A 21,153-nucleotide genomic window follows, 5' to 3' on the forward strand; every position below is an offset into this window, starting at 1 on the left:
TCCTCTGAGATTCTTTCCTAGTTCACCCTCTAAAATTCTCTTCCAGATATTTACAAATCTCTCCACTCTTCTCTAATTCTCTAGATTCTTTCCTACCAAGCTACCATACAAAATCCTACAGCATTTTAGAATCCTTAAAACTTCACTGAACGACCTTATCAAATAAACCTCATGTGTCGCCTATATGGCGCAACCTCCTTTTACGAGCGTAACGTTATTGTAATAGTTATTTCAATATATCATTACACATACACTTTTGTTACTATGTTTTATATCTCTACACGAATCACACTTTCTAGGATTCTTAATTCATGATCCTACTACTATTTCAATACATAATTTCAAACAAACATTCAAGTTGGAACATTTTTTTGTAATATAAGCAGCAATTACTTTACAAACATTCCAGTTAGATAATTTTCTCTAATATGAGCATTACTAGCTGTAATACCCTGCAATATATTGTATACATGTATGTATACAAGATTACATGCACATGTATACATACACACATATGCATGTATTTATATATTGTTTGTTTTTTTTCCCTTATTTTTCATATCATCAGTTTTTAGCATACAACACATTCACTTTACTCCTATAGAGAGTTGAGAGTAACAAAGAAACCATAAGTTTGGTCCATTTCTTCAAGATTGGAGCTGAATTGTTATGAGAAAAATATTTCCCTTGTTTGTTGTACTATTGTCAAAATTATTTGTAATATAGCATACATAAATGCAATCAAAATTACATATCTTAACATTAATTAAATGATTTTTAAGTTATTAAGAAGAGTTTAGATAGCAAGAAATGAACTTTTTTAAGAAATTCAGATTATCATATTTTAATATTTATCCAAAACTTTCCTAAAAATCCACACGAAGGTGGTGTTTCAATATCACGCAAGGCGCCACATCACTGATGATAGTACTATTTTATAGTTTATAATTCATTACTTTAATAGTGAAATCTCACCATTGTGATTTGATTAGAGATTTCAGCTTTGTTAAAAATTCAAAATAACCGTGATAAAGTGTACACCGTGCATAATGTGGATGGTGTACAAGAGAAAATTTCGATTTTATTGTCACGGCTAAACCCTCATTCTTAATAGTTTCATTACTCCAATTCCAATTTCAAGGCCGAAATTTGATAACACATGAATGTCTTATTGGAGTACTTCTCAGAAGTTCCAAAATATACTAGCAGTCTAATCTTCACTCCCAAATTTAAACAGATACAAAGAACATGTAATGAATGCCCGCCAAAAAGTTATAAAGAGATAAATCTGTATATTACTCTATTAGCATTGCTTAGTTTGTGCCCGAAACTAATTACAATGCTTCTCACAACAAAAACAGAGATTTCCACTTGAGATGTCACCAGAATTTTCAGATCACAAACTTGCAACCCGAGAAGGGGAAACATACAAACATGATTAAACTTTGCTTCACTACGAAGTTCGGAAATTAGGAAACGCTTGTGCCGCTTAGCTCAAGCTGTGCCACTGCTGCATTAATTGCATCAATGACATCCATCTTTCCCCTACTCACTGCTTCATCCATTGGAGTCCGCTCGTGGCTAAACATCACCCGATACCATACACAATTAAAGAAAAGGGAAAACGAATACAAATGTCTAATAATCATGAAAACATGACCTTAGGTAAGAAAATGACGCACCTGTTTAAAACTGATAAATTTGCTCCTGCTAGGATCAAATTCTTAACCACCTGAAAAGGCAAAGTTGATCTAATAAGCTTGAAATATGCACACTAATGATTATCGAAAGTAAACACACTTGTTACCTCAATATGCCCATTGAGGCAAGCCCAATGTAGCGGTGTATTATTCTCCAAATTAGAAGCATTAATTTCCTGTTTCCAAAGAAACACTCTCCATATTAGAAGCATAAACATCCTGTATCCAAAGAAACACCTAACTTCTTATGGATTCTTCCTTGAATATTATTTAGCAATCACAGCGCCTACAAGAATGGATACTGAAAGCCTGATTCAATCTTTCTTTTGCAGACTTCGAAAATTTTATTAAAGAAAACAAGTTTAACCGTATTTGAAAGTTAAGAATAAATATTAACAAAATATGTAATACCAACACCAGTACAGTGGACAAGGCTGGTTAATTATCCTCATTTCCTGTGCTTACCCATCTACTTTGGTTAGATTGTGAAATTTCGAATACATCTCCAAGTTCAGAAAGTAGCATTTGGCATAATATTGACCACACAACTGGAGAAGGTCAACACGATAAAAGCCTCCTTACTTTCCGCCAGTCAAAGTCCAAGTTTACAAATTCACTAAATATTAACCCTACCATAATGAATTTTCAGCATTAACAAGGTCATCTTTAAATTTGTCACCTTAAATTCTCCTTTAATACTTAATAATAATAATAATAATAATCATCCTCGCCTTTATCCCATATGGATGGGGTCGGCCACATGGATTCTCTAAAATTTAATTTTTTAAAATCGTTTTTAATTTACCTCATCCAATGTAAATTTTGGTCGGCCTCTTTGTCTCTTACGTTCTAGTCAAACAACTCTTCCTCTTCTAACAGGTGCATCATTTGGTCTACGTTGAAAAAGGCCATACAACCTAGGGGAGTGCTGGCGGCAGTCACACTAGCAACCGTCGCAGCACAGTCGCTATGTGTCAGCAGCTAATAGGCCGCTCAGCCACTGACTTTTTCTTTTTATTTTCTAATTAAGTCTCTGAATTTATTTCTCTCCCCTCCTTTTTTCAGTGAATTTCTCTCTCCTCTCTCTTTCTCTCTCTTAACCAAACCAATCTTCACCCTCCTTGCTTCTGATTTTCTCTCTCCAAAGCAAAATCCGACTTATTGACATAAATCAATACAATAATACATATAGATTATCGCTGGAAGAAAAATCAGACTTATCGCCGGAATCAAAATCAGACTCATTGGCAGAAATCAATATGCATATATCATCGCCGGCCACCACAGAACCTCACCATCGCTGCAGGTCGCAGATCCTCACTGCCGTTGCAGATCATCGCCGCCGCCGCAGATTGCCATCGTAGATCGTCACTGCCGCTTCAGATCGTTTATGGCAGATGAACCACCACCATTTTCACAACAAAACCACCACCATCTGCACCCCCATGACCACCACCATCTCCAACTCCTCTTGTAATTTTTTGACCTTCTTTCAGGTCAGATTTACAAGGCAAGGAAGGATGGTGGAGATTTGTTTGGACTTTGGAGTGAGAGGTTAGAGAGAGAAAGAGAGGAGACAGAAAGAGGCGTTTACCTAGAGAGAGAGAGAGAGAGAGAAAAAAGTCAGCAGCCAATAGGCTGCTGACACGTAGTGTGACTGTGTTGCGACAGTCGCTAGAGTGACCGCCGCAAGCACTCCTCTACAACCTATGTCAACTTTCTCTAATTTTATCATTTTTAGGCACTACACCTAGTGTTCCCCTCACACATTCATTATCAATCTCCTCTCTTCTAGGTACTCCAACCATCCAACGTAGCATCCTTATTTAATAATTCATAATCTACTAAATAAAAAAATTCTTGTGTGCGGAAACAAATTTTACTGAGCAGCATGACAGATACTGCAAGATTTAGGAACCATGATGCAGCTTAGGAGCCCACCCTGAATAGAGGGGGAATAGAACATGGAAATCTCCGGCATCAGTAGGAGGTTGCAGTCCACTATAATGACTTACTTCAAATATCATATAAACCTCATACTTTAGAAATGGTAGCCAAAGGACAGCTAAATGTGAAAATTAGATCTATGACATGCCTTCAATGAAAATACACAATGCACAGCAATTGATCAAAAGGAAACTGTTTAGCAACTTAATTGCATAAAACAAATGTTTAATAGTTCATCTGAGACAGTTTCCTTACCACTGTATTACTGATAAGATAGTTCACAATGTCAAGATGCCCATTAGCTGAAGCCATATGTAGTGCTGCAATCATATATTAGCGAAACCTAAGTCAAATACAAATGAAACTATGCAAAAATTAAGTAGAAAACATAAACAACACTAATTTTTTTTTTTTTTTTTTTTTTTTTTTTGGAATTTAAAGCAAACACACACACAAAACATGCCCCTAGCAGAGCTCAAACCCTCAACCTCCCCTTTGGGGAGGTCATACCATCGGAGCTAGTGGCCCGGTGGTAAATAACACTAAATTTTAATAATAGGATAATGTATAAATCCCTTAGGCCAGGCTAGGCACTTAATAGGGGTGATACATCTCTAAGAAATTTACCTATCAAATAAATAAGTAAAGATTCCCCAATTGAACTAACATGAAAAGGGAAAAAACAACTCATGAAAAGATACCAAATTAGTCAAGAGTAACAAAAGCCACATGCAAGCTTCACGAGCGGAGAAGACTAAGATGACACTAAAATTGATGGAGAAATTGGAGAAATTCTACAGGATGTGCATATGGAGATCCTAAGGCTACCCAAGGTAGCTAGAAGTATGTCATTTTAATTGATTGTAGCTAAAAGTGAACCTCGAGATGAACGAGTGTTAAAGACAGAAAAAATATGCAAGGAAATGAATCCAGTTGCAAACATCTGGAACCGATATTAGTTAACTGGTCTAGTCTATGCTATGGCAACCAAAGGAGAAAGTAAGAACCCATATGCTTCAAGAGGAATGTGCTTGGGATTCAAGAAGAAGGCCACAAAGAACCTGGCATAAGGATATAAGAATCTATATCCCAGGTTTATAAAATATATGACCCCCTTATTAGAGAAATAGATTGCATATAAAATAATATATATATATATGTGTGTGTGTGTGTGTACAGAATGTACAAATGAGATCAACTCACAAAAACACTCTCACCCCAATCCTCAAATTCGCATTCTAAGAACGAAATATGTTCCAACCAGAGAATTAGCCACGATCAAGAACATTCTTCTTCTTCCCTCACTTAAATTTAGTCCATTAATGCACAATGTTAATATCAATGACTTGGAGCCTTGAACTCAAGACACATTATTCAAATTTCAGCCAACATCAAAAAAGATAAATGAATGAGTGCTGTCAAGTTTCTTTTTCTATTCTTTTCTTTTTTTTCTTCATAATTGTGCAGTCATATTTCAACTTAATGATGCAACTCTTTTTGCTTCACAAACACACAAAACGAAAATTTAAAATTGCGTATACAGGTAAAGCAGTGATAAATGTTAGATTAGAAATTTCTATAGAGACTCTAAAACCGCGAGGTTTTAAGTTGAGATGGATCAAAACTAAATATATGAAACGTAACTCTAGTACAATAAAGAATATAAACAAGGATGTAGGGAAAATCAAAAGTCAAGAGATACCAAAGGGTGATGACTGGTGAGTATCACTACCTAAACTTGACTAATTACGAGTAGGAAAAAAAATAAAAATTATAGGACTCATAAAATTAAAGCAAGAAGGTTAGTAAAATGATGTTTTCATAGGTATCAGAACCTAGGTTAAAGGAAAATTCCTAATGAAAGCCTTGCCATTCCAAGGTAGTCTTACGTAGGACATTAATTTATCATGCTTTATTATATTTTGGCAAAATTATTTATTCCGTTGTTTGATTAGGAAATGTGACATGGTCCATATCGAGGATAATGCTAGGGGAAGGGGAAGACCAAAGTTAATGCGGGTAGAATTAGCAAGGAGGGACATGTGGTTTGATTGAGGTTATGACCTTATTAGAGTGGAATGGAAAATTAGGATTCATGTAGCCGACCCAAATAGTTGGGAAAAGGTTTCGTTTGCTGTTTGTTTTTTGTTTAGATAAAGCCGATTTTTCAAGACTAATGAATCTTGGATCCTTAATAAAGGCAAGATTCCCAAAAGAGTTTTAACAAAACCATATATGTAAGGGATCATCATCAATAGAATAATGTAAAATGTTAAATAAAACATGTTTGTTATAATTATCACCTGTTCGACCCTGTGAATCCCTGGAATTAAGAGAAACGCCAGCAGAAGCTAAGTTTTTAATATCATCAATATCATCATATCTTGCAGCCTGTTGAAGAAAATAAAATAAAAGTTATCTAACTGTCAGAATGCATGATTGATTAGCAGCCAACAAATGCTACTGGTTTTATCATACCAGAGAACTATAGTCGAATAACTTTAAAACCGATGATAAGTTGTAGCAAGCATATAACCAACAAACGTTGTGGTAAGACAAATAAAGCAAAACTAAAATGAGCCAAACATCTCTCATAGATCAATAACTATTTACTGTTCATTGTTATTTATCACTTTTTACATATCTATAGTTGTTTTTCTATTTTTTCTATCCTGAAAGGGGGATTAAGTCCCTTCCTTTCAGATCTGTGTATTATTAGAACCAAGTTTCAGATTAGTAAGCCAGACAACTTATGAGACTCAATTTCACATAACTCGGAACTTGGGGTGGGGGGAAGAGGGCATAACATGGATAATTTGGCCTGTTTTTCACTAAATTGGCTAGGAATGAAGACTAAGGCCAATACAAAGTAATGTGTTAGGATCTTAACACACGTTAATGACCAACCCATGTGAATCAATTATCAATCTAACCAAACCTTTAGTAACCTTTGCCCGTGTTATGCAAAGAGTGCAACACTCCCTTCCTCTGGCCACCATGGAGCCTTAACAACCTTCCTGCACATCACCAAAGTGACCGCTATAGTCCTCCTGATCTTGCAGGAACTAAATTGAGTGAACATTGCAACATGTCTCCACATGCTTGCACATCAACTTGCAGCTAATATTGGTTTCCTAGCAACATCTCCAATGCCTATGAGCTTCAACACATCAACATATGACATCTTGAGTACAGTGATATCACCAAATTTATAGATTAGAAGTCTCCCTAGGATTGACATGAATGGATGCTACACACCCAGTTTGTCTCCTAGGCTCCTAGCACATGAGATTAACCACATTATCATCGCATACAACATGAATGTCCCCTTAGCAGTTGCAATTGTTTCTTTATCCTCATTCTTTTTGTCACCTTTTTTCTTTTTGCCACACTTATTTTCACTTACTGAATTTCTTTCTTATATTGTCTAAATTACCACTCCATTTACTGCATGGAGACCTACACTTGCTTCTACCCCAAAACCTCAGTAACATGTGCCTCTGACCAAGAAGATAAACCCCAAGGACTCTCTTGTTGCTCATTCAATCTCATAAACTACTCATCACAGACTCATGGTTACAACCCCATCAGAAACTGGTTGCACGGTAACACCTTCAATATCTTCTAACCATCCATCTAGGTGCTAAGAAGCAACAAAGCCTGCAACTTATTATCAACCAGCATTTTCATTGAGAAGGGTTTTCATACAATGCTTTGCATTTAATTCAAGTCTTCAGCAATAGGAGTTTCCTCCTTGTACTTGTAGTTCACAAGCTTTCACATTAGGATAGTTGTAATCTCAACTTCCTTTCTTTCACTAAGTTCATTCAATTTTTTCAAATGACAGTATATGTTAGTATCTTTCTTATTTGGCAATTTCGCAACATGGTGATACATGATATCATCCAACCACATATGGATATATCCAACAACTTGACGGTTTAGCAATTCCCAATTGTCTTGAATTAAAATGGCCTGATCAAACCACCCCATTTTGGATTGTGGTATATTTTGAAAGAAAGGTTCCAGTTTAAAGCATGAAATCACAGACTAACCCAGGGGGTAGATATATCTAATCTGATTTCCTTCAATTTTATATGATTCCAAGTTGTAACAATGCACCCACAGCAAATGATAAACCACATCACAAACAAGAACACGCATTCTCTACATGGAAACCCCCAACTATGAAAAAATCACTGAACCTCTTCCAATGCCTACCAGTCAATTATGCAAAGAAAGAGTAAAATAAAACTTCCGGTTAAGGACTCCAATTTAAGAGTAAAATACATGATATCTTCCAATGCCTACAAATCACCAGATTTTGATTTACCTCTGATGACAGACTTGTTACTAATTGTCACTAGCCAATTTAAGCCCAGTTGTTGTTCCTACCAACGACCCACTCCCTGCAATCCTTCTTCTTCCACAATGATAGTAGGAACCTACCCGTCAGAATGGATCACCCCTTATAAAAACACTTCATGGATTACAAGCAGTCTGTCATCGAAGATACAATGAAGAGATGATTGTCATGGTTGATAATCACAGCATATACTAGTGAGATCATTGCTTGACTTCAATTGCAAAGCTGCGTATGGTTTTTCATTTATTCCCTAACCATGTGAGAATCAAAACCAGTTTAATCTTTTTTTGAAGAATTTCTTCCCAGTTCTCTCCTTAAAATGTTCTCCTCTAAACTAAATGCATGTTATTATGATTTTCTGAGTTATGATCAAGTTTAACACGTTAAAATTCAAAAAGATAAAATGACAACGTGCAATTCTCAAAACTTTACAACTATCAATCAACCAATGACTTCTTTGATCGATTGCAGTCAGAACAGTAGAAACTTTGGTTCAGTTGATAGAGACTTTCTAGACCAGCTTCGACAAATCAAGTCATAAATAGATTTAAAATTTAAAAAAATAAAAAAAATAAAAATAAAAATAATCTAGAACCTTAGTTTGATCGATGAGTTGTTTTTTGTTTTTTTTTTTTTATCATTTTTTATCAAATCCTGTCTAACTCACATTTGTTCAATTCTTCATTCATAATTAACTAGGTCCAAGGAAGGTGAACTATTCTGGCCAGTAAACAACCTACATTATATGCAAACTACCTAATGTGTGATTGATCATATGAAGGTTCTTGCAGACATCCCTTTCAAATCCATCTTTATTCTTCAATCGCCATTTGATTGTGTAACTTTCTTGAAAATGTGAATCAAACTCAATAGAAACAGATTCCAAAACAAAGGGAAGTAAACAGGAACAAGAGGAATCCACCAAAGAATATCCTTCTCCTTCCCTTTCTGCAGGAAAAAAGTGAGGATTCGGACAAAATCGATGAAACAGAAGAGATCCGACTGAATGGAAAGGAAAAAACAACGGACAAATTCCACTTTCACTTTAAAGAAACATGCTATCAAAATAGCCCAAGTTCTGAGACTTCTTATCTGGATGGGAATCAAGAAAATTCGAAGTTAAAAATACTTGAAAATAAAGAAATTTATATAAAAGAAAATAAAAACCTCTTCTGGTTACCCAACTTTCACTGTCCTGACTCTTTTAAGAATAAATAAACCTTCCATTTTCCCTTTCCAAAATTGATTATTATTTTTCTTTTTAAATTTGATTGTCATTTCCATTTGAACTAATCATTCTACTTGAATTCACCTATATGAAAAACAAAAGAAAACTTTACAAACCTTTAGAATCTAACATGTGGGCTTAACCATCCATATGGGCTTAGTCATTCATAGAATCATATGGGCTGCAAAAAAGAAAAAGAGAATTCGGGAATATCTCAACCAAAACAAAAGAATTCACCTAAAGCGAGGGATTAGGCTCGTGGAGTGGTACATGGTAAAAAGGCATGTACATGGTGTTGTTACTCTATTGTTGTAATATCTCTACGAATCATAGTGGAATCTCTTCTCATCCATGGACGTAGCCCTGAATTTGGGTGAACCATGTATATCTTGTGTTTGTGTGTGATTGAATTATTGATTTTCATTGGGATCTTTGTATTCAGGCAGCACTTCTAAGACAGCTCTACATAAAAATAAATAAATAAATAAAAAGTTTGTTATAAGCTACAACAACACAAAACGAGCTTTAAGTGTTTAGAACTAAAAGAATTTTGCGCTTGTTTAATAGTTACCACTTTAATAGACAGTTGCATTTATAAGAAATGTTTAAATTTTAAGAGAAACTTCTCCAAAATCTCTACTAGTCCTCGAACCCCTATCCAAAGGGTTGAAGTAGAAATAAACTTTAAACCCGAACAAGCTTGTAAGGGCTGATAATTTTAAGAGAAACTTGACTGGGCACTGAATACTGGATGCAAAGATGGTTTCAAACATAATCCAACTACCAAGTTTATCCTTAAATTTTCATTCTACAAATTCAACTGCTCAAAGTAATATAGACTTCCCCATTAAAAAAATTCAATACAGAATTTCAGTTGTATTTTAAAGCTTAGAGCGTTATAAAACACCTTGAATTTCAGCACAATCAGAGCTGAATCACCTTCACACTATGACTAGCTAGTGGATTGAACTTTAAGTTCTCGTTCAAAGATGAAAATTTTCTATTCTCTTATCTCTCACACTCCGTGCAGATCTCCCAAGTTCCACCACATAGTTTTTAAGTCCCACCATACATGCCAATAGAAAATTTTGTATTTGTGAGGCTTCAAAGGGAAGCTAAATACATACAATCGAACACAATAACCAAATCCATCTACCATCTTAGATGTGTATAAGTGAGAAAGCCAAGAAAACCTTTAGAATCTACCATGTGAGCTTAACCATCCATACGGGCTTAGTCATTCATAGAATCATATAGACATATGAATATATCATGTAATTGAAACAAAACCCTAATCGACAATAACGTGTAATTGTACCTCAAGCAAGGCCTCAACGTTCTCCGGCGTCGTTATAGTTGCAGTCTCCTCTGCTCTATTAGCCTCCGCCCCCATTTGTTGCGTCGAGAAGAGAGAGACACCGCTCAACTGACTAAGAATATGCTTTTCAGGAAAGCTAGGTTGGGCTGGGCTGCTCGTTAATTTGGGTGGTTTGAAGCCCAGCCCAGACCAAATATTTTCCAACCTAATTGAACCAAGTTATTCGTGCACAATTCGGAGTGGGCTTGATTAAAACTCTGAGCTTGTTTTTTAAGGCCTGTTTGACAATCGTTTTTGTTTTGTATTTTTTGTTTCAAACATTGTGGAAGTGTGTTTGGTAATATTTGTTACGGTTTGAATAAAACCGAAACATTTCTGAAAAAGAAACCAAAATTGACAACACCAAATTGGTATTTCTGGTTGTTTCCGCACGTAATAATTAAAATTAAAAAAAAAAACTTTTAAATGACTTTTTAACTAAGAATTTTATTTTTCAAACTTCTAACTTTTTTTTACCAAACATATTTTCATGTTTTTATTTCCAAAAATCTTGTAACAATTGAAAAAAAAAAAAAAAATTTTAAATAACATTTTTAGCTAGCCATTTTATTTTTCAAACTTCTAACATTTTTTTACCAAACATATTTTATATTTTTACTTTTAAAAATCTTACAACAAATTTTACGTTATCAATGTTGCTTCTATTTTGGATTAAAAAACAGAAGTAGGATGCAAAAGTCGAACTGGTCAACATACTATGGACAAAAGAGTAATTTTTCAGATTCAAACATTTTATCAATATAAATAATCTAACGTTGGTCTTTTGTCAACATTCTATGTTCTATGAGAGGTCATAGAACAGAAAAAGTGAGTTTGAACTTTTTATGACTTCCAATCCAAGTCATCGTTATCTCTTTTGTTTTGTTATAGACTTTTGCACATTAACAATTCAAATCCCATGCACTGAGGGTTAGGTATTGATTAATTCCAAGTTGTTGACCAATTGAGATGATTAATGAATATTGATGCCACATTTACTTTTTTTCAACTCTTTTTCTTTTTCTATTATTTGTAACGACATATGGTTATAATTAATTATAAATAAAGAGTAGTCATCACTTTCTACCATATGTAAAACTTGGACTCCATTTGATGTAGAAGGTTTTTTCTTTTCTTTTTTTGTTTTTTTAGGTGTTTGGCAAAGTTCCTGAATTTTTTTTTTTCTTTATTGTTAGGTTTTAATCAAATATTTTACTTAATAAATATTTTTGACTATCACACACCAAAAATATATATATATATATATATATATATGACCAATACTTGTCTACTCACCGGTAAGTGTGTAACCTATTCCTAGTGACCGGTGATATGGTCTAATAACAAATGCACACATAATCTCTAGTTACAAAATCTAAATTGAAGAAAAGCTTAGTTCAAAGTTGCAGAAAATAGCCAAGTTCATTCAACTCTTTGATACTAAGTTCTCCAGAGTCCAGATGCCTCAAATTTATGCTGATTGTCGAATGCAGAGATGATTCAAAACTCAATCCAACTTTCAAATTTACCCTCAAATTTTCAATACTACAAATTCAACTGCTTAATGTAATCTAAGACGTTTAGTATAGAATTTAAGTTTTTATCACAAAAAAAAAAAAAAAAAAAAAAAAAAAAAACAAAACAAAACAAAACAAATACCTTATTGTCAATTTCAAAGATTAGAGTATCAAAAAAACACCTCCTTAAATTTAAGAACAATCAGAGATTAAATTAAATTCTTGGTCAAAGATGAAAATTTTCTATCCTCTCGAGTAATCTCTTATACTTTGTTAAAATTTTACGTACACTAAATAGTGCACTTAAATAACTTAGACCTCCAGATATTTTAACATTCAAAATGTACACAATGAGTGACCTAAAATATGTTGATGAAATCAACTAAATAATCAATCAACAATGTTTAATTGAGTCGAGCTATTCGATTCTTTAAGACATTAGAAAAATTAAGAAGTACAAACTTTGCCCCTATTTTTTCCTCTCCTCCATCTTCTCAAAAAACCAACAAAACCGGGGCAATGGTTAAAAAGACTTGGACTAACAATCATAAAAACGTATATTTGAATATAATACAAGAGGTTATATATGTCTTCAATATTCCCTTTCCCATATGGGACCAACAGTGCCTAAAGTAATGTAGCATTTGGGAGTATCGAATCGGCGCTTTGTATTTCGGGAATCTCGGCCCTGCTCGAGACGTCGTTTTAGGTGCAATCTCCTATGCTCTATTAGCCAACAAGTACACAGAACTAATAATAGACGTTGAAGGCTGGGCTACAGCAGATTGATTTGGGCTAGTCGATCTGTAACCCAGACCAAATCTTTTCACCCCACACACATAAAGATGCAAATAGCATTGTTGTATGAGTGATTGAGGTGCTTTATGTGTTCGGGAGTTGTGTTGGAGCCTTGCACTCTTTTTCTGTGTTCAGGAGTTCGTGTTAGAGCCTTGCACCCTCTCCTTGTGTTCGGGTACAGTTTGGTTAGGGAAGTCAATTTAACCTGTTATGTTAGATCTCGCACCTATTGGGACGTATTTAAGATCATCCTAATCAAGTTAGAGGTAAATTTGAAAAAAGAATTTAAAACTCACAAAGCCCTAAACCCGCCTTGATTAATATTTCTTCGGTCCCAAAAAGAATGTCTTTTTTTGGGAAGTATAAATTTTTTAGGGGACATGTGAGCCATGTATTATCCCCTGAACAGCTACAAACTTGCCCTTTTAAGTTTTGAATATTCAAGTTATTTATGTATTTATTATTCCCTCCTTCCCAAAGAGAATGTCTATTTTTCCTTTTTGGGTTGTTCTAAAATAATTGTCCACTTTTCTTTTTCAAACAATATATTTTATATCTTTCCATATATGTTCCTGTAGTGCACTTAAATAACTTAGACCTCCAGATATTTTAACATTCAAAATGTACACAATGAGTGACCTAAAATATGTTGATGAAATCAACTAAATAATCAATCAACAATGTTTAATTGAGTCGAGCTATTCGATTCTTTAAGACATTAGAAAAATTAAGAAGTACAAACTTTGCCCCTATTTTTTCCTCTCCTCCATCTTCTCAAAAAACCAACAAAACCGGGGCAATGGTTAAAAAGACTTGGACTAACAATCATAAAAACGTATATTTGAATATAATACAAGAGGTTATATATGTCTTCAATATTCCCTTTCCCATATGGGACCAACAGTGCCTAAAGTAGTGTAGCATTTGGGAGTATCGAATCGGCGCTTTGTATTTCGGGAATCTCGGCCCTGCTCGAGACGTCGTTTTAGGTGCAATCTCCTATGCTCTATTAGCCAACAAGTACACAGAACTAATAATAGACGTTGAAGGCTGGGCTACAGCAGATTGATTTAGGCTAGTCGATCTGTAACCCAGACCAAATCTTTTCACCCCACACACATAAAGATGCAAATAGCATTGTTGTATGAGTGATTGAGGTGCTTTATGTGTTCGGGAGTTGTGTTGGAGCCTTGCACTCTTTTTCTGTGTTCAGGAGTTCGTGTTAGAGCCTTGCACCCTCTCCTTGTGTTCGGGTACAGTTTGGTTAGGGAAGTCAATTTAACCTGTTATGTTAGATCTCGCACCTATTGGGACGTATTTAAGATCATCCTAATCAAGTTAGAGGTAAATTTGAAAAAAGAATTTAAAACTCACAAAGCCCTAAACCCGCCTTGATTAATATTTCTTCGGTCCCAAAAAGAATGTCTTTTTTTGGGAAGTATAAATTTTTTAGGGGACATGTGAGCCATGTATTATCCCCTGAACAGCTACAAACTTGCCCTTTTAAGTTTTGAATATTCAAGTTTGAAATTTTAAACTTCAGGAACATATATGGAAAGATATAAAATATATTGTTTGAAAAAGAAAAGTGGACAATTATTTTAGAACAACCCAAAAAGGAAAAATAGACATTCTCTTTGGGAAGGAGGGAATAATAAATACATAAATAAATATTATTTTATTAAGTATATTTTTATTTTTCTCTTATTTCTTATGCTAATTTTAAATTTTAACAATATTTTTGTTATTATTAAGTGTTAAATATTTGACTATATTAAAAAAAAAAAAAAAATTATAAAATTTATCTTAAATGTATTCAAATTTAAATGATTTTTCTCTTAGGGTCTGTTTGGTTGGATGGAAATAGATGGTCGAAAGTAAAATAAAAGAAAAGAAAATTAAGTTTCCATGGCGCATTTGGTTAGCATGAAATTTTTTCAAGAAAGTTGTGAAAAAATATTATGTTATTGGTTTTGATAGAATGAAAGAGAAAATAAAATGATTGTACTTGTCAAATTTGTCCTCATAATTTTAAATACTAAAAATACAAATAAATTTGAGTAAAATTAATTCATGCATCAAAATTTGTTGTTGATAATAATATTCTGAATTTGTACGAGACACCAAGTCACCTGAATTTTGTTATTAAAAAATATATATATATATGATTTGGACATTACAATTTATATAATAATTGTAAGGGCTTTATGAGATCGAATAAGATTAGGATTATTCCACTATATGTTTGTTTATATTAGCATAACTAAAATCAATAGAATTATATAAGAATATTTTGTATTATTCTTTTTAAGAAACGTATAAATTCCCTAAAACTTATAATAACTGTATTATCCAAATTTTAAAACCTAGTTGATATATATATATATATATATATATATATATATATATATATATATTATAAATTAATATAATGCAGTTAAAAAATACCCACCATAATATTTTATATGTATATACGTATTTGAAAGGGAAAAAAAAAAAAAAAAAAAAAAAAAAGGGAAAAAAAAAAAGAAGAATAAAGCGATAAAAATAGATATAAAAAAAATGTTAAAAATAAGATCTCCCCAATTTCATGAGTTCATTTAGGTTTGGAAAAAAAAAATCTCTTTCAAAAAGGGAGAAAAAGATAAAGGAATACAACTGATAATTATGGTTATAATAGAAGTTTAAAATATAACCTAACAAGTTCCTTGGGAATTAAAATTTTTCGCGTGTTTTATACCAGAATTATTTTAGAGAAAATTAGCTATTTGCGGGAATCCAGTTCTGTTTCATCCTAAACAAAACCACAAAAATTTTAAATATTTTTCGATTCTTTTCCTTTCTTATTAATTATATCTAACCAAACGAACCTTTAAAATATGGACATTGGGGTGAGCGAACTCGTCTGAAGTATGATGCAAAGGGCCTCAAATCAAATATGGTAAAAAATAAATAATAGGACGGGTTTAAGAGGTGACCCTTGTCATTGCTAATTTTGATTATCAAGCTCAAAAAATCAAAGTTCAAATTCAATCATAATCCTATTCATAATCACCAATCAAGAGCTCGCAGAACAGGGAAAAAGAGAGCACTTTTTATCACTTCCCATCCAAGTCAATTTGCAAAATAACAACTCAGATTAGACATTTAAATCTTATATAATGAGGATTAGGTGTTGGTTAATTCCGAGTTGTTGACCAAGTGAGATTAATGAACTATATGGATGCCAAATTTACTTTTTTTTCTTTTACTTTACACGTTATCTTCTTTTTCTATGATTTGTTATAAGATATCATTGTAATTATTTAAAAATAAAGGGTGGTTACTTTTTACAAGAACTAAATTAAAGTTAAGGTTCCCGTGGCACGTTGTAGAAATAATATTTAACACATTTGATTATGGAATATCATGCTGAAAAAATAGAACATCACTTGTGGGCCTTAGCTGCTGTCTTTGTCCCTTAGTGGAGAAGACATTCAATTTACGTGGTGCGCCATTCCATTACAAGTCATTCATATTTCAACGCGTTGGAGAAGCGCACTTACATACACACAACATGAACGATTGTGATGTTCTCTAATGCATGTACATGTGTTTCTTGCAATGAAAAAAGAAAAATAAATAAATAAAAATGCACTGTACACATAGATAAAAGTGGGTCTATGTGTTATTTGTCAAATAAAATATAACAACGTAAGTGAAAGAACCATAAGCAGAACAGGTGTAGAGACCATCAATCCCACCCAACATGTATCAAGTAGGAGTTAGGTGGTAACATTATTTCTTATTAGTGTAGCCATTTTAGAGAAGCAAGTTTGAATCTAATAGAGTTCGTGTGGAGATTAATGATAAAGGAAGATTCTAATAATCAATTTCCAGAAGTTCATATTTTTCTCTGATTTTTAATTGTTATTCCACAAGATATGTATGCATGCATGTATATATGGGACAAGTGTAAAAAACACCCCTAATGTATATTTTGCGTAACACTTTTAACCCTATTTTAAAAAATGTTTAACAAACACCCCTAATTTTTCAAATTGTGTGAAAATAGTCCTCAATCAGATATCTGACATAAATTAGAGTTGTAATACCCGTTTTGCCTTTTTTCTCTTCCGAAAATATCCAAGGAGGTGTATATGCTACTAATATCATAGTATAGGGTTGTTATATGCACATTACTTCTTCTTTTTTTGGCTGGATTAGGCTAAACTGGTTTTGGGTTAGGCCAAACTGGTTTGAGACACCATCACTCCATTAACCAAACACGCTTCTTCTCATTCTTCAACCCCACCTAACAAGTGGCGAACCACGCGTTGCGATCTAGCACCGGCGAGCCACGACGACGACGATGGTGTCAACTGGAGCTTTCAAGACGACTATGGCAAAGGCAACGAAAACAGCCACACCAAAGATGAAACCTCCGGTGACAGGGACCTCTGCAACTATCTTTAAATCTCAGTTTTGGGTTACTGCGCACGGCGTCAATCAAGGTGTCGTTAATGAAGGTGAAGGTGGTGTAGACGGCATCTCGTTGATGCCGAGGTCACGGAGGGAGAGGTGGAAGTTGCGGATGGGCGGGAGGAGGCTGCCGGAGAGGCCTTTGGAGCTTGTGGCCGGGGAAAAAGAAAAAAGAGGAGGGAAGATGGTTTTTTTTTTAGCTACCCTTTTTAGTCATTTTACAAAATATTAATTTTTTTATATATATATTATTAAATGTGTAGCTAAGGGCATTTTAGTTCAATTTTATCATAAACGTGTGAGTATAACCTATTTGCACAAATATTATAGTTTAGAGATATTTTTTGCACGAGGGGTGCAATATGTACTGTAAGCATACTATAGGGGTGTTTTCTGCACTTGACCCATGTATTAATGGTAGAGATTGATCCACGTTTAAGAATTTAGCTTCTCTGGGTCAGATGTTTAATTTTAATTTTTAATCATGTGCCCAAGTTGTACTAATGATATGAAATTACTAACTGATAAAATAATGACACATAGTGACAAATCCTCTAAAGTAAATACAATATTACAAAAATCGGTCATTTTTTTGTAGTTACTTTAATAAATAGAGTCCAACAATGACTCTTGTCACCTTTTAAAAATAACAAAATCTCATTTTTAGGTACTTATTCCAATCACTAATTTTCACATTAAGTCGGTTATGTAGTTGGTAAAATACAGTCATACAATTATATCTTTTTTCCTACCAATAATAATATAAGTCACATTCAAGTTATAGTTTAAGTTGCAAGATACCTTTATTTTGAACCCAATCCAAATATAGTATCTCTTACATAAATTTAAAGACAGTAGTTAGCTACTCACCAGTGATCATACTTACCATCGATGTGGTGCAAAAACAGAGTGATAAGTGTCCCGTGATATAAAATACTGAATAAAAAATAAAAGATTCATAATGTTATCTAGGTTAAACCCAACATGATTCAAATCAAACCCTAATTCTCCCTCTCTCTCACACTACCTTGTCGCGAAAGCACTTATCACATACTTTCACGGTAATACGATGTTATTATGATGTTTTCTTAAAAAACAATATGATCAAAATTAAATCTTAATATGATGTTTTCAATGTGCAATATAAACATCATACGAAAAAAAAAAAAAATTGCAAGGGATTTGCAAATGGGCCTCAACCTTCCACAATCCCTCTGAATGTTGTAGTCAGCCTCTGCCAAGAATTGGAATTTCAAATACAAATTCTTGATTTGTTAAACATCTCTCCTTCAATGTCCCAACCTTGCTCGAATGATTGATTACCTTTTCTCAAACAAAGTCTTCTTGATTCTTAATTTCTTAAATTATTGTAAGTTTTGAAAGTTTTTTGTTTTGAAATTTGATATATCAGTTTTCTGTTTCCCACAATTTAATGTTTTCTATGCTCTTTTTATAGGGCTATATGGTGATGGAGAAAAACTGAGGTGTTGGACAAAAGGTTAAGCATCTGAGAGTGAGAGACAAAATATAATTGGGCAAGTAAGTAGCGTGAGATAGAGACAGACATGTTAGGGTTTTGGTAGTGTGAGAAAGATAGAGACGTACTGAGAATCATATTAGGATTTGATTTGGATGCTATTGGGTTTAAATCGGATAGCCTCTCAAATTTTTTATTTTTATTAGTTTGTATTGTTGGACACTTGTCACTTTATTTTTGCGGGTGAGTATGAACTTCCTATTCATCGGTAAGTAGGAAAGTATTATCTTAAATTTAATTTGAGTACCAAAAAGATTTGGTCAAAATGCAAATTGGATTAAATTCACATTAATCAAAATTGCGCTAAGACTCATTTTGGTTTAAGGCTTAACTCGTTAAAATTCTGCTCGAGACTTGTTTGCTAAGCACGAGTCAAGCTCGAGCTAAATTTTTAGACTCGTTTAATTTACAAACCGAACTTGAATAGTATGGAACTTGACTCTTGTAGGCTCGTGAATATAAACTCGTTTAAGCTCATAAATATAGGATTTGTATAGGTTTATCAATGTAAGTCCACGAACATAAGTTTATATAAGTTCATCCACAAGAGAAGACGATCTTGAACACGAGCTCAAATCGAACCTAAACGAATTTTGTTATTAAACGAATCAAGCTCAAACTTTTCAAAATAACTACGAGTTAAGTCTAAACTCAATATTTTGAGACTGTCATAATTTTAAGCCAAGTTCAAGTTGAGCCCATAAATGAAAGAAACGAGTACAAACAAATTCAAACTTGCTTAATTTGTTTTATTTTTATTTCGGTACTATTCAAAAGCACAACAAATATTATCAAATATGTTTCGTGCTTTTGTTTCATTACAGTAATTAGTAAAAACAAAAATACGAAACAAAGACACTAGACAAACAGGCCTTTAAAAAAGAAAAAAAAAAAAAAAAAAATACTCACCCTGATAAATAGGCCATTGAGCCGCATTAAATTTTAGGATAAAGTACAGCCACACCCCCTGAGATTTGGCAAAAGGACACTCAGAGAAAATTTACCTATTTTTTGGACAAAGACACCACTTGAAGGTTCAAAAATGGACAAAGACACCCCTTTACGTGAAAAATTGACCAAATTACCCTTTCACCATTTATGAGACTTTTTTAACTTTACAATTTAATAAATTGAATCAATCTACCCTCATGAACAATTTATGCATAAAAAAAAAAGTAAAGAAAAAAAAAACTTTTTATTGTTCAATATATATATTTTTTGTTAGTTACTTTATAAATGTTCTAACTTCTTAAAAATGTAGACGTCTAAAATGATTTTTTGATCTAATATATATATTTCAAATAAATTATATTTTGTTATTACTTATTTTTCTTTTTTATTTTTATATTAAGATGCTAAAATTCTTTCATCTAAAAAAATTAAACCAATCTCTTTTCCTTAAAAATAAAAAATATGGTACTAGTATAACTTTATGCATCTTAAATTATATATCAAATATTATGTATTTCCCAATATAAAAGGGAAAAAAAATAATAATAAAACCAAGTGAAAAAATAATAATAAAACAAAGGGAAAAAAAATAATAAAACAAAGGGGGAAAAAAAAAACGAAGGCATCCATAAAGTTAAGATGCATAAAGTTATACTGGTACTTATTTTCCTTTATAAGAAATTGGGATATTTATAAAGTAAATAACAAAAAAAGAAAAAAAAAAAAGTGAACAATATAATTTTTTTTTTTACTTTTTTTTATACATAAATTATTCATGAGGGTAGATTGGTCCAATTTATTAAATTATAAAGTTAAAAAAGTCTCCAAAACAATCAAAGGGTAATTTAGTCAATTTTTTATATAAAGAGGTGTATTTGTCCATTTTTGAACATTTAAAAAGCGTCTTCGTTCAAAAAAAAAAGTGTCTTTTATCAAACCTTAAAGGGTGTACATTACCCTAAATTTTTTTTGCTAGAACAACCGAAAACCGAATATTTTCTTTGAAATAAGAATATTCCTCCCCAAAAACATACCTCTCTTTATCCTTAAAAAATAGAGAGGAAGACGTGTGTTCGTTCATGTTACGCAGCCGTCACGAAACCATCTGGTCCGAGTCGAGACTCCACCGACAAGTCAAAAGGAAAAAACTTCTCTCAACCCCGTTTCCCACATCGCTCCAAATTACCCTAAACCACAGGACAGTGATTGTTCTGTGACCACTTTTCACCCTTATTGACACGTGTCTTCACATAAACCCCGGTCACACCGCCTCTCTCAACCCTAGAGAGAA

At 33.2% G+C, this 21,153-nt stretch overlaps 1 protein-coding gene across 1 annotated transcript; it reads right to left on the bottom strand.

Moving 5' to 3' along the window:
* Positions 1-1,272: 1,272 nt before the first annotated feature.
* LOC132311498 (ankyrin repeat-containing protein P16F5.05c) lies at positions 1,273-10,680 on the bottom strand. Its single transcript, XM_059809411.1, has 6 exons — positions 10,560-10,680; positions 5,951-6,038; positions 3,903-3,967; positions 1,808-1,876; positions 1,683-1,732; positions 1,273-1,581 (listed from the first exon to the last, which is right to left on the bottom strand). Exons 1-6 carry the CDS (start codon positions 10,632-10,634, stop codon positions 1,470-1,472), a joined length of 459 nt encoding a protein of 152 aa, XP_059665394.1. The 5' UTR covers positions 10,635-10,680; the 3' UTR covers positions 1,273-1,469.
* Positions 10,681-21,153: the final 10,473 nt, after the last annotated feature.

This window comes from Cornus florida, unplaced genomic scaffold (genome assembly GCF_030987335.1).
Source record: "Cornus florida cultivar Cherokee Brave unplaced genomic scaffold, ASM3098733v1 CherokeeBrave_3.0.0_Hap2_Chr06, whole genome shotgun sequence".
In the NCBI taxonomy this organism is placed as follows: Eukaryota; Viridiplantae; Streptophyta; class Magnoliopsida; order Cornales; family Cornaceae; genus Cornus; species Cornus florida.